At 47.1% G+C, this 13,603-nt stretch overlaps 1 protein-coding gene across 1 annotated transcript; it reads right to left on the reverse strand.

The window, feature by feature from the left end:
- Nucleotides 1–1,941: 1,941 nt before the first annotated feature.
- On the reverse strand, nt 1,942–12,055 carry TGFB3 (transforming growth factor beta 3). Its single transcript, XM_026057126.1, has 7 exons — nt 12,025–12,055; nt 11,398–11,561; nt 9,913–10,042; nt 8,297–8,404; nt 7,321–7,492; nt 6,551–6,704; nt 1,942–3,764 (listed from the first exon to the last, which is right to left on the reverse strand). The coding sequence occupies exons 1-7, from the start codon at nt 12,053–12,055 to the stop codon at nt 3,606–3,608; spliced, it is 918 nt and encodes a 305-aa protein (XP_025912911.1). The 3' UTR covers nt 1,942–3,605.
- Nucleotides 12,056–13,603: the final 1,548 nt, after the last annotated feature.

The following is a 13,603-nucleotide window of genomic DNA, read 5'->3' on the forward strand; positions in this document are numbered from 1 at the left end:
GGAGAGGTGTGTTTGACTTTGTGTCTTTTATTACTTTTGAATGTGGTTCATCTTGTTCATTGCATGTCTGTTGATTATGGAAAGGTGAAGCACAAAGCAGCATATCCCAATTCACACACCAATAATAGGGATGTGCTACTGTTTTTTTGCAAGTGCAATGAGATAGCGAGAGGCTAACCAAACCGAAGAACAGAGGACAAAGACTCATTTAGTCTGCAAAGATTGTACTCTTTGCTGAAGTATCAATGTACATTCCTGTAGTTACTGAAGCAGTGTTCTCTGCAGAGCTGTGCAGTGCACTATAGCATGAAAAACAAGGTGCTCAAGTTCAGATCTAGGCCTCTTGCATGCAATAATAGAGCATGCCAGAGAGAAACAGGGACTGTATGAGGTCATGCATGGGATCTCCCCTATGGAAGGACAGAACTTTGTTTTTTTTTTTTCCTCTCTTTCTAACCATGTATCTTTGTTAAAGAGAAAGTGTGCTGGGATTGTTTGCATCAGCTTTTGTTTGTTCCTGGGAGCAACAAAAGGGAACTGTTGGGAATCGTATTCAGTGTTGGCAGTGAAGATCCCACTTTTTCTTTCCTACTGTCTTCCTCAATTTGCCACCTAGTAACAGAGCATATAGAGAACTGCTCTCTGCTTCTGGTCCTTCCTACAGCCCGAGTGTCCTGAAACATGTTGGTATACCTGGGCTCAGGAGTGCATTCAATATGTTATTAACCCCATATAGGCAGTTTATCTTGTTGCTGAATTACAGCTAAGCAGCCCTAGAAAAGCAATTTTAGCATTAAAAAAATGAATGCAGATCCTGTCTCATTAATCTAATTCTCAAATGTGGCTAGGGAAACAGATCTGGAGAGAGAAAGAAATTAACTGAAGTCTGTTTGACTTCAAGGATTATTGTAGCCATGAGGTTATCTCCGTCATTCTTACTGATTAGATACCCTGGTAATCAAGTCCCCTGATTTCTCCATTCTCATATTGTCTCCTCTCCAACCACCCTTTAGACATCTGGCTTGGTCCCTCTGCCACCCCTCCCTGCCACCTAGGAACAGCAGTGAACAAGGGCTAGTAAAGCAGACCCTTCTCAGAGGGGCTTGCCAGGGTTAATCTGTGGACGGTTCTGACGTGTTCTTAAGTGCCACGTATGATTATGAAGCTAGTGTTCTAGCTCAACCCTTTGCAGCTCCCCCTCCTTGGATTTTTTTTTTCCCCTTAATAGCGAGGCAGTCTTTCAATTGGATGGGCAGCAGAGCCAACACAGGACTCATGAGGAACAATGACCAAAGACCAGACTCCAGCTTGTAAACCAAAACCTCCCCAGTGGCTGCTGCTAAAAGGAGATTAGAAAGGATTCCTATGCCAACTGGCATCTGGATTTCCCCCCCACACCCCCTCAAAACACATCCACTAAGAATTTCTAGTCTGTCTATCAGCGTGATAGTATAATCACAATGCATGCATTCACCCACTCCCTCCTCGGGACAGGCAGGGAGAAAGCAGCAGCATGGGGAGCTGCTAGTGCTGCAGGACTGAGCTGAGTTGCATGTTTCATTGAATACCGATGAGAGGTCAAGAAGCCCCAGAGAGAGGAAAGGGATAAAGCTAAGCAGTGGGGAGGAACTGTTTATCAGAGCATGTGTGCCCCAGCCAAAATGTCACACAGGTTGGCAGGCTCCCTCCACTGACCCACCCTTGCTAATCCCTAGCCAGCTGGAGATTGGGGGGGGGGGCATTTACAGTTTATTAAAATGTTTGAGATTACATGTTGGGGCAGCATCATGGTGAGGTATATGGAAGCAGTTGCTTCTGTGAAGAAAAGAGAAACTCAAGCTTGATGGAAGACCTGCATTCTGAGACACCCATGGAGAGCACTGGCCACAACCAAGTAAGCAGCTAAGTATCATTTTACACTCAATTGTTGGGGACCAGGAATTGGGAGGGGACAGGGAGGAAATTCTGTGGGCTTTAGAACATGACTTTAAGTATTTGTGGTTTGGGGAGTCAAAGGAGTGAGGAATGCAGCCTCTGAGTCCGCGTGGCATCCAAGCACCAGAGATTTTGCCTTTGGGAGTATCTACAGTTGAAAAAACCAAACATTTTTCAAAGAGTATATTGATTACTTGCCAGGGTCACATCCATGAGCCTTTTATGACCATCTGCAATGTTCATGGTAACTTTGGGGGTTGCACACACACCTGTGCATGCCAGTCTGTAACAGCGGCCATATATATATTCAAATGGACATTACTAAGCTGTGGCAACTGCAGTACCATGGTTATTTAAACCCTATTGGTGGAAGTGTTTTACATTTGAGGGGAGGTTTATGTGAATCTATCAAAAAGCAGATGCTAGAGGTGATGTGTATGTCTGAGGGACTGGGGAAGAACAAGGCACATACGCTCCAGGCACTGTTTGAGGGTACCAAGGAATTTCCATTCTGTGGCTCTCTGGCTGACCTAAATTCTATCTATTCCTTTGAAGAGATGTTTTGGAAAGGGGAAAGGTTTCGGAGTGATCCAAGGATGTTGCAGCAGCAGTATTTGAAAAATGGCAAACCATCTAACCCTTCAACAAACAACTTCCTTGTGAAAAAAGAGCATCTCCCCCCTCCCAATATTTATTTTTAACAATGTTTTTGAGATTAATATTTTTGAAGTCTTATCAGGTGAGGCCTGGGCCATGTTCAGGTCATTGTGCAGAATAGGTGCAGAACTCCCCAAAGCACCTCACAAACCACAACAAAGGGTCCTCAGGGTGTATCATCTCAAGAGTGAATGGGTCCAAAATTTAGGTACCCACAGGTATTGCTCCTGCCCTGACCCAGAAACCATATCTCAGAAACTCCATGAAGGGAAAAGAGCTGAATGAAGGAGACATTAGTCCTTCTGCAAATGGGTTCAGCACCCTTTTTCCTCATATTTGCCCATCCTTACCAGGTTGGCTGGGGACCTTGCATTTTGCGTTTAGAAAATGGTAGCCAGAATCTGCCAAATAGACTTGCAGGTTTGGCAGAAACACTGTTTAGTTGAAGGACTCCTGGATCACAGCTCTGAGGAACAAAACTCTGAGTGCATCTCTGAGCAGCTTCCCTTCTTGGTGCATTTTCTTTTTCTAAAGAAAATTTCAGGATCTCCTTCTGAAGGGAAAACCTTAATTCTTCAGGCCAGCGGGGAGGGCTGAGGACCCAAGATAGCTAAAGCTAGAATAGGAAACATCATCACCCAGTTTCCCTTCCCCCTTTCAACTGCTCTTTTTCATTCTCTCACTTTCCCAGTTCAGCTACCTCAACATTCAAACACACAGCAGTTCCTCCACTCTCTGTCCCTCTCTTCCACACCAACTGTCCAGCCATTTTGAAGAGTGCGGCCTTTGTGTCACCAAAATAACTCCCAGAGGGAAGGTGACACCGCCAACAAGACCAAGAAACGTTCCAGAAGAGATTCCCCAAGGGCTCCCAGACCACGAGCCACAGAGTTTGGTGCTCGGGCCTCAGCATGCGCAGTCTCTGGCCCCCTAGTTCCTTTCACATTAGCTTCGGAGCAGGAGAGTGGGCGCTGACACTTTCTCTCTTGGCTTTGGGTGGCCCAGCGTGCCTTTCAACTGCACTTGCAGGATTTCACCACCATGTTGGAGAGCTGCTCCACTTTGGGGGTCCTCCCAACATAGTACAAGATAGTGAGTGGCTCCAGGTCCTGGGGGACACAGCAGGGTGAAGCAGACGCCTCAGGATTCAGCGTGTTGTACAAGCCCAGCACCTGGGGAAACAAAGTAAATGTGACAAAGTCGTGGATCCATTTAAGTGGGTTGAGCACAGGAGGGTATTGCAGTGCTGACAGATCTCTAGGTGTTTGGACTAATGCTCATTAGAGGGCATTTCCCTGATAGTTGCCTATCACTTCCCGATTGTGGCCTGCTTCTAAAGGGTCTCACCTGCCCAGGCCTGACTCCTTTTTTTTTTTTTATTGAAGCAACCCTGCTCTGTGGCTGATGCCTGGAGTAAGGGGTTGAAGGAGTGCAAGTAGTTGACTCCTTCACCTTTGATTTGGTATGGCAGATAGTGTCACAATTTTTGCTTTTAACAAAGCTGCATGTAAACAGCCTGGGGCCATGTTGTTTTGAGTTCAATTAAAGAAACTAAAAGAAAAAATGAAAATCAGTGCTGCTTATTTCAACCAACATCTCTAGATAGCATTGGATGGATGCCAGCTCTCCTGAGTATCCACAGTTCTCTTCCAACTTTGAAGTGTCTGATGCTTTCTCTCTCCACTCCATCCTCCAACTTATTACGCTCTAATGTTGGAGTCAGGACAGTGTCCTGTGGGACCCCACTGGATTCCTCCTCCCTGCTGGCCCCAGCCCACAGATGATTGTACACTTGAGCCATGTAACAGTCATAGAACAGTTGCCATGTTTCTTGCCAGAGGTGGCCATTTTTGTGGTAAGCAATTTCTTGAGTTGTGGGGCCAAAATATGATCTCACCTGCACTACTGTGGTCTCATTAGCACCCATCTGGTTTAAATGAGAAGGTCTGGCACACTGTCTGTTAACTACTTTACAGTCTTTAGGGACAAGGGGTGCTAAGGAAGCATCCTGTTCTATCATCCAGATCCATGTAATTGCAGTCTTTCTGGTGGAAGCTCACTGGGATACTGAGTGAAGGCCCCAGCTGTACCATGGAGGGTACTTTATGCTCTAGGGCTACTGTACTCCAAAGAGGCAGAGTAGGTTAAATGGCATGGTGAAAAGTCTGCTTTTCATCATGTTTTTCCTAGGTGGTGTTGGCCAGCCATCAGCAACTGTAGTGTTCTAAAGACTGCTCAGGTCATTCAGCTAACCTTACTGCTTGACTGGTAAGATGATTAAGGGACTATATCATCTCTCATATGAGGAAAGGCTGAGAGACCTGGGACTGCTTAGCTTGGAGAAGGGAAGCCTGAGGGGGAATCTTACCAATGTGTATAAATATCAAAAGGGAGGGTATAGAGAGGATGGAGGGCCAGACTCTTTTCAGTGGTGCCCAGTGATAGGATGAGAGGAAACAGGCACAAACTAAAACACAGAAAGTTCTGTCTGAACATAAGGAAAAACTTTTTTATCTTGAGGGTGACAGAGCACTGGAACACATGCCCAGAGAAGTTGTGGAGTCTCCATGCTTGGAGATATTCAAAAACCATCTAGACAGGCTCCTGGGCAATGCGTTCTGGGTGACCCTGCTTGAGCAGGGGGGTTGGACTAGATGATCTTTAAAGGTCCCTTCCAAACTCAACTGTTCTGTGATTCTGTGATTGTTTATTTTCTTGCTCAAGAAAAGAACATTAGGAACCAGCCTGAATTCCCCTTTCACTCACACTGATTCAGTCCAGTATCTACTAGAGAGCTTCTCAGGGCAACTGGATGGAAAAGGTACTACCTCACATGCATGTTGTTCTTTCTAAGCTGCTGATTTCACTTGCTCTGCCTTGTGCTTAATATCTAGCATCTGTCCACTTCTTCAGCAAGCCTTGCTGCTGTGCAGACTCTCTATCATGAAATTGTTACTGTCTTTCCCAAAATATCATCTTTACCTACTTACCTACTCTTCCCCTGAATCTGCTTTTTCCAGTAACTTTGTTAGTGAAGCCTGAAGCTAAGTTGCTAGTGAGCTGTTGCATTGTCTGGCTTGCTGCCTTTTGTTTTGTGGTCAGAAGCACAGCATTTTCCTCTGTTTTTTCTTGCTTTAATGATGGCCTGCCCTTTAGTCTGTCTTCTCCCCTTGGTGGGTCTCCTGCCCATGTCCATTCATTTGTATTGCTGTTTTTTTTCCTTTGCTCTAGACACTAGCCAGTGTCTGATGCTATTCTCCAAAGATTGCCCAGTGTACTCATGTCAAACAGAGGTATGCTTGAGTTACCTAGAAACATTTGCTTTCAGCCATTTTTACTCATGAATCTCACTGCCTAGTGGGCTTCTCCCCACCACAGGTCAGGTTGGATTCATATAGCTGGAAGGGATGCCCATGCAGAAAGGAGAGCTTACTGCATGGCCATGTTCACTTCTGGACATGGACACAGATTCCCCTTCAGTCCTGGGCTCCAGCTGTCCCTGTGGTAGGACAGCAGCTGTGTGCCATGGCACAAGTTTTACATGACAACCTGATACGAAGTGCAGAAAAATCCTCTGTCTAGTGGAAACTGCAGGAAATCTAGGCAGAACATAATTATCAGAGTTCACTTTTGATGTGAACAATTCCGTTAACACCCCAACCACTACTAAATAAGTACCCTAAAATCATCAGACCTGCTGTTTTTACATCTCATCCAAGAGAGAGCATCCTCCTCCTCCTCATTTGGCTGAAGCATGGATGCAGTATTGACTCCAAAGGTGACCATCCTACACGGCTGACCTACCCACGCTGTTCCCTGAATTTTCCTTGAAGGGTTTTTTGTAAAAGTACTTATCTGGACTGCTATTGCTGCACTGAAGAGACCGGATGAGATCAGACTTAGGGATGAAGGGGAAGCCACAGCCACAAGCCCTAATAGGATAATGTGCTGGATGTACCGTGCTGTGAGTTGTGTCTGCACTGCGGAGGTATGGACAAGGGCCTGAGCAAAAGTTAGCAAAGTAGCCCTTAGGCTCGTGGACCCATTTCCAGCCCAGGTCCTGTCGGAAGTCAATGTAAAGAGGACGCACGCAGCAGTTCTCCTCCAGGTTCCTGAAACACAATATTGACACAAAGTTAACCTAAAGAGGGGTGTTATATGTGAGTATATGTATACGTATATATTATACAATGCAGCTTCCTGAGCAGAAGGACTAGTATCGCCAGTGCCCACTGTGACACCGTGTTTCATTTTTGCTGGATGTAAAGGAACAACAGGGTCAGGAACAGTACCGGGCAGGTCTGCAGTGTGGCACTGTGCAGCTCTGACCACTAGGCGGCTCTACCACTAGTACAGTGAGAGGTCCCTAGGAAAGTGGGTGCCCCAGAGCAGGTACGACGCACTGCAGGTCCCAGATACTCATTATACATTTGGGGCCAGCAAAAGGCTGCAGCAGATCCTTTCCCGTTTTGTGCTCTTGGAGCCTGCTCTCTCTCATCAGTGGCTCACCCAGAAGCACAGAGTGACTCTGCTGACCTGGCCAGTGTCTCCTTCTTGGACGCCATGAGGAACAGTCTGCTGAGCTGTGCTCTTCGGATGGCCCCTGGGGCACCATGGTGACCCACAACTCCCTTGGAGGGCTCTGACTTTCCCAGTGACCTGGAGTCTTGCCAGGTTTGCCCACCTGAGGCATGGGACCCTGTGACTCCAGGCAGGATTCTGGCTCACCGGAAACAGTAGTTGGTATCCAGGGCTCGTTTCTTTCTCTGGCCTCCCAATGATGGACCCTCCAGCCGATGTGGGGGTAACATCATCAAAATGATGTGGGGATTATGCAGGTCTTTCTGCTTCTTCAGGCGCCCCAAGTCCCCACGGCCATAGTCATCCTCACTGTCAATACCTTCAGAGACAAACAAGGTCCATAAAGATGATGTTAATGTAGAAGTGGAGAATGCAAGGAGACTCTTTAGTGCATTTAATGCTCTCATGCCTCCTCTTGAACCAGGGTCACCATGCCACTTACTCTGGGACTTCTTCCCTCACAGGGACCCTTTTTACTCCTGATGAATTTGACTGCTGCAAGCCTGAAACAGAGGCTTGTGGGCCACCTGTTTTACCATTTGCAGACTGCTGGTGGGGCCATTAATCCATCCCACTCACTCCTGGCTTCAGTCCCAGGACAGGCAGGAAGATGAATGGTTTAAAGAAGATGTCAGATCATTGGCACTTGTGAAACAGCCTCAGAAATGGAGCCTGTGGGGCCAGTGGCTGCAGCCCAGGGCTGCAAGCCAGGGGGTTCCTAGTTCTTAGACCAGCCAAGCCACTGACTCTCTGGGCCACCTCACACAGGATGCCTGACTTCCTTGTGTTTCAGTCGCCCTAACTGGAAAGCAGAGCCTCTGTGGAAATCTGAGGAGGCATCAAGCTGAACTTCCCAGAGACATTAAAATACAAAATTATTCCTTTCTGCAGACACACATGCAAACCCACCCAGCCTGCACTTCCTTCCTCCCATTTCTAACTTATATAAAAAAACAGATATACCCATATAATCAACATGCAAACCCAAATATGTATGCCTTAAGATAAATGTTACGCAAGGTAAAACACTCAAATACACAAAGCAAGACTTCAGTTTGTTTTTCTTTAGTCACTCTCAGCTTTCTGTTCCCCAAGAGCCTCCCCTAACCCAGCTCTTTATCACCTTTGAATTTGATCTCCAACACCTCGTGCAAATTCTCCATGATGTCCCCATTGGGCTGAAAAGTATGGCAAGGACAGTGTATACTAATTTCCAGGCCCAGGTTGGACTCTGCAAAGAAGGAGAGGACTCTGTGAGAAACAACAGTAGCAGGGAAGTTCCACAGAGGCCAGTACTGCCATAACTCCTAGTTAGTGGGTTGACTGCAAAGTCATGGATGCCATGAGAGCTGGAGAACAGAAGCTGACTTGGAAAGGAGAATGGGAACCAGAATCTTGTGGCTTCATTTGTGCCAAAAGCCTTACTCTTGCTAAAGGGAGCTTCTTGCTCAAGTGAGAAGGGTGCTTCTGATTAAATTTTGTAGGCTATTCAGCATCCAGAAGCATTTGTGAACTTCAAGGAGCTCCACTGGAAAACAGGTATTTTGAAAAGCTGGCCTGGAGTGTCTGTGTTAAGTCAGTATTGCCATCCTCAGTACCTCTCTACTATCTGGCTTCTGCTTAGTGTCTGAAGGAGAGATTTGAAAATGAGCAATTTGGATATGGATAAATATTTCACTGGAAGCATTTTTCTCAGCAACTACAGCCTCCTGTTTTGTTGAGCTCCTAGCGGTCTAAGTAACAGACTTTCCAGAGGCACGTCTATTTTCATAACAACTTCCTGGACCAGTCATGCTGTGTGGGCCTGACTCAGGAAACACAAGACTCTTATGAAAGCTCCTTTTTCTATGTTGTGTCTTGAATTAAAACATCTGGCTCCCTGGGGCACTGACAAGGAGCCTGGCACCTTCTTTCCTAAGCACTATATGCTCTGTGATGTCTGTCAGTGTGCCTGCCCAGAGCAGGCAATTCCAGCACTGAACTCCAGCCACCAGGACAAAACTTAGATTGCTTCAAAAAAGGAGAAGTCTACAAACTCATAGCTCATCCTTCCAGAGAGCAGCTGCTTGCCAGTGCCTACATTCCATTTTTCAGTGGCACCTAGCTTCCATCTGTGAGGCCAGTCCAGCTGTGAGTCACGGTGCCTATGCTCCAGCTGTGAATGGGATCAGTGTTCTTGCTGGAAGCTGCCCCATAACTATCTATTGGGCTGTCCAGTGGTGGCAGAGGTATGTTCTCTGCAGTACTGAAGCCTCCATCTGTCTAGGTGTGTCAGCCTCTGGTATTTCCTCACCTTTATACCTGCCAAGCTGCAAACAGCTAAAGAAGTCAAGATCCTTGCTGTTTTTCCTACAAGATCTACTCTAGCTCACATGAGAATTAAACTGCAGCAATCTTCATTTTGTGTGTGTCACAGATTATAGATCAGACAATTGCAGAGGTACCTTCTGGGCTTAGAATCAAAGAACTAGAAGAAGTGCCAGCATTTCTCAGTGAAAACAACTTCCTCCTCCAGAGGATGAATTCTTAGTTACGCTCAGCCACAGAGCTACAGAGCAGGAACTCCAGGACCGAGTTAGGAGCTAGGAAGCTAGCAAACAGCATGCACTGAGATAGCTCTCTAGAGGAAGGCTTGTTCTCAGACTGAAAGAAGTTGCACTCCCTGTGAGCCCTGCTCCTGCAGGGCGTTTCTCCCATTACTATGGATGCCTTGACACCCAGCCCAGCTCAGACCCCTACCTCTGTGCAGGAGCCACTCACGCACAGTCTCGGTGACCTCAAAGGACAGCCACTCAGGGGAGCCCCGTGTCTGCACATTCCTGCCACTGAGGTAGCGCTGTTTTGCTATGTGCTCATCCGGCCGAAGGATCTGCATTGGAAGGAGGGGTAGAGAGAATCAGCCTGTGCTGCACAGAAGGAAGGGATAACCTTGTCTCTTTTTTCTTCCACACCTTGTTACAAACTAATTCAGGAGGTGGGTCCCAGCAAGGGAGGCACCAGGAATACCCTGGCCAGGTGAGAGGGACATGCTTCACAACCAGTCTGAACCTCAGAGATTTACTTAGCACCTCTCCCTGTGTCCTGGGCAGCCCACCTCTTCCAGTTCATCCCTTTTTCAGGGCACATCTCTACAGGCAGCAGTACGCACTGCAGCAGATCTAATGGGTAGTTTTGTTTCTGTATATGCTTGTGGGAAGTGGGTCTGGATTTCAAGATAGAACCAGCAGTGGGCAAGAGAGGGTCGTGCCAGGGGTCCTTTGCCCAGCAAGTCTGTTAATGGCATTTTCAGGTATCTTCCGTGCTTCAGCTTCTATCAAAACATACCAGGACTGATCAGGTTTGGAGACCTCACCCCTTGGTCTGACACCCCTTCCCTCTTCCAGGCAGTAGGTCACAGCCTGTGCATGGTCCTCCTTGCTGCAGGACTCCAGGCTCATGCCACAAAGCACTGTGGAGATGCTCTGGGATTGCCTGCCTGTTGGCTGTCAGCTGGTGGAGAATTGCTCTGACTTTTGGAGAGGAATTCCAGGTAGTTCTGAAGAGCTAGCAGCCATAGGGCAATTTTAGCTGCATTCTTACTGCAAAATGGGCAGATGCCAACCTGTGGGAATGTGCAGCCTGGATGCTAAACTATACCATTAGCTGGGTGGTCCAGCCCTGCCTGAGATCAGCTCCAAATCAGGATCAGATCTTATTCTATCAGGAGAGTCTGAGGGTTCAAACCAACTCCAGATAAGCACCCATATTAACTGTGCCATGAACTGTGCCCCAGAGAAGCTGCTGCTGAAAGGAACATTGAGAGCAAGCATTTCTTTTCCAGTGAGTCTGTGATAAGACAGAGAGCTCCACCCATTGGATTAGCATCGACTATGCTGACAGTCAAAGAAGCAAAACTGCCAAGGGGCCTAGGCATGCAGATGTGACAGAGGGGTCAATGCTCCTCCACTGGCCAGGTGTTCCTCTTCCAACCCCTTCTCGGTGCAATAAAGAGCTGGGGTGGACACCATGCCAGGGTGTCCACGGCAGCTGGGCAATGCGAGTGGGGAAAGTGTAACAGGGAGGAAAGGTGAATGAATTGCTTCGCACGCTGGAAGAAGCCTGAGGTAAAAAAATGGGATTTCTTCTCTCTGTCTTCTGTTGCCTTGCACACATCAGTTGAGGCAACCATTAAGGAGCCAAGCTGTTCTTGGCCCAGGCACTGGGGGAGGCAAGAAGGACACTCACCTGGAAGAGCTCAATGCGCTGCTCACTGCGTTTGGAGCTCGGGTTGGGCACACGCAGCACCCGAAACTCGGCCCGGAACAGGTTGGTGCTATTCTTCTCTGCTGAGGACACGTTAAAGCGGAACACATTGGAGGTTACACCTTTTGGGCAAATGCCCAACTCATCTATGAGAAAGAAAAAGGAAAAGATTGAGAACCATAGGCCAGAAGTGGGGAATCTAGGATAAACGTATTGGTAGACAAACAGCCTTCCAATTGAGGCCTGCCATTCATCCTGCCACCTCTAAAGTATGGCTATCTGGCTAAAAATAATAACATAGGATGAACTCTCTCAAATTTACTCTACACTGGAATGTCTTGCAAAATCTTCCCACTGCTGCCACCATTATTTCAATGGTACAAGCCAGAGACTCAGTGGAGAACAACCACAGTATTTTTAACTCTATGTCTTCTAACTCTGTTCATCAAATGTTGCTAATGCACATGAGTCTCTGCATCTAAAGCGATGACCCTAGCAAGGAGGATGGGGCAACCTCATCTGCAGTTAGTACGGCCCATTCCCAATAATGACAATGGAGTGACTGCTTATGCTGGAGATGTGAAGCCATATAGGATCTGATCTCATTACCTTTGAATCTTAGTTTTACAAACTTTGACATTGTCTCCTGGAATGAAAACCAGCCAAGTGGCCATAAAGCATGAAGTATGGAAGATTTCTTGGGTATGGGGGACATATTCAGTGTGTCCTGAAAGAACTGGGTTTTAAGACCAGTTTTCATTCATGACCTCCAAGAGGAATTCATAGATGGTACTAGGTAGTGTACTTCAAGGACAGATTAAAAGTGCTGAGAGGCCTGCAGAGATCAGACACATGGGCAGGAAATAACACAGCAAGTCTCAGCCTGGAAGTCTGCCTTTGAACAGAACAACCCAATCCACAGATGCCCAAAAGGAGAGCAGGTAAAAGATATGAGGTCCAAAATAGAGTCCACTCTGTCTTTGTCCACAAAACAATGTGTTCTGATGAAAAAAAAAAACAGTCTCTCTTCATGGTACTATTCTGGTCCCATGGAAAAGGCTCTATCAGCCCTGTTACTCCCCTCCTATTGACCATTGTTAACCTTCAAGGCTCTAGCATCATTAAGACTTCCTGCAGATAACACTCAGCAGCTCCTGCTCTCTGGCCACATGCAGGTTTCCCTTCAGTCACACAGAGCCTCTCATATGACCTCTGACTGTTGCCCAGATGAACACAGGGCTGTCTGTCATGCCAGCTGATGTTATATTTATGTTGTTCTTAAAAAACCCCCAAAACTTCCCCCCACAAAACAGAAAAGCTATCACCTGTTCCCAGCCACAGTTCCAGTCTGTGACAAATAGGCTGGAAGCCCTGGCAACCTTCAAGTTACATTCCTGGACTTAGCCCCCTCTCTTCACAGCACCGTTATCTCCCAAGGAAAACAGGTTCTGAAGATAGCCTAGTAGTGTGGGACAGCCCCTGAGAGCAGAGGCTAACCTCCCACACCAACTTCTGCTCTGAGCAACACTGATGCACTTCCAGAGTCATCTCCATGAAGATGAAGGCCTTCCTCTTGTGCTGCACCCCAATTCAGCAAGTTTACAAAGATGTGTTCTTAGGGTGCGGCAATTTTACCAACTAAACTAATGACCAGATGCTGACATTGAGATTTAACTGGAAGCTTTTTGCTGTTTGTAATATTGATTGGAACAGCTTTCCACACAGGAAGGTCTCTGGCTACTATTCAAGAGATGGATGTTTTGTAGCCCTAAGAGACCAAACCCTGTAGCAGTCACAAGCAGGTATGCTCAGCCCAACAGCCTGCAGCTCAAGGAGCACACCAAGCCACACAAGGGCACCCACTGCAGGGACTTCACCACTGTGACCAGTTTTAGGTTTTGTGCCACAGAACAGCACAGCAGAAAACCCAAGCTCTGATCTCTTTAAATGCCCAACGGCAACTTCCTGGTTGGAGCCTAACTGATAGCGGTTCTGTGTCCTAGGCCTAGCTGGATATTGTATTCTAATACCCCCCCCCCCCCACAAGCTGTTTTGTAATCCTAGCCCTATTAATAGCGTTGTTAACAGCCTGTCCTTCCATTTCAGAGCAGGCTGGCTATCCACGAGGGATGTCCCAGTAAGAACATTTGAAATGCTTTTCTGGGTCAGAGCAGTGGTCCATCTAGCA

Source organism: Apteryx rowi, unplaced genomic scaffold, assembly GCF_003343035.1.
Source record: "Apteryx rowi isolate R43461 unplaced genomic scaffold, aptRow1 scaffold_137, whole genome shotgun sequence".
Taxonomy (NCBI): domain Eukaryota; kingdom Metazoa; phylum Chordata; class Aves; order Apterygiformes; family Apterygidae; genus Apteryx; species Apteryx rowi.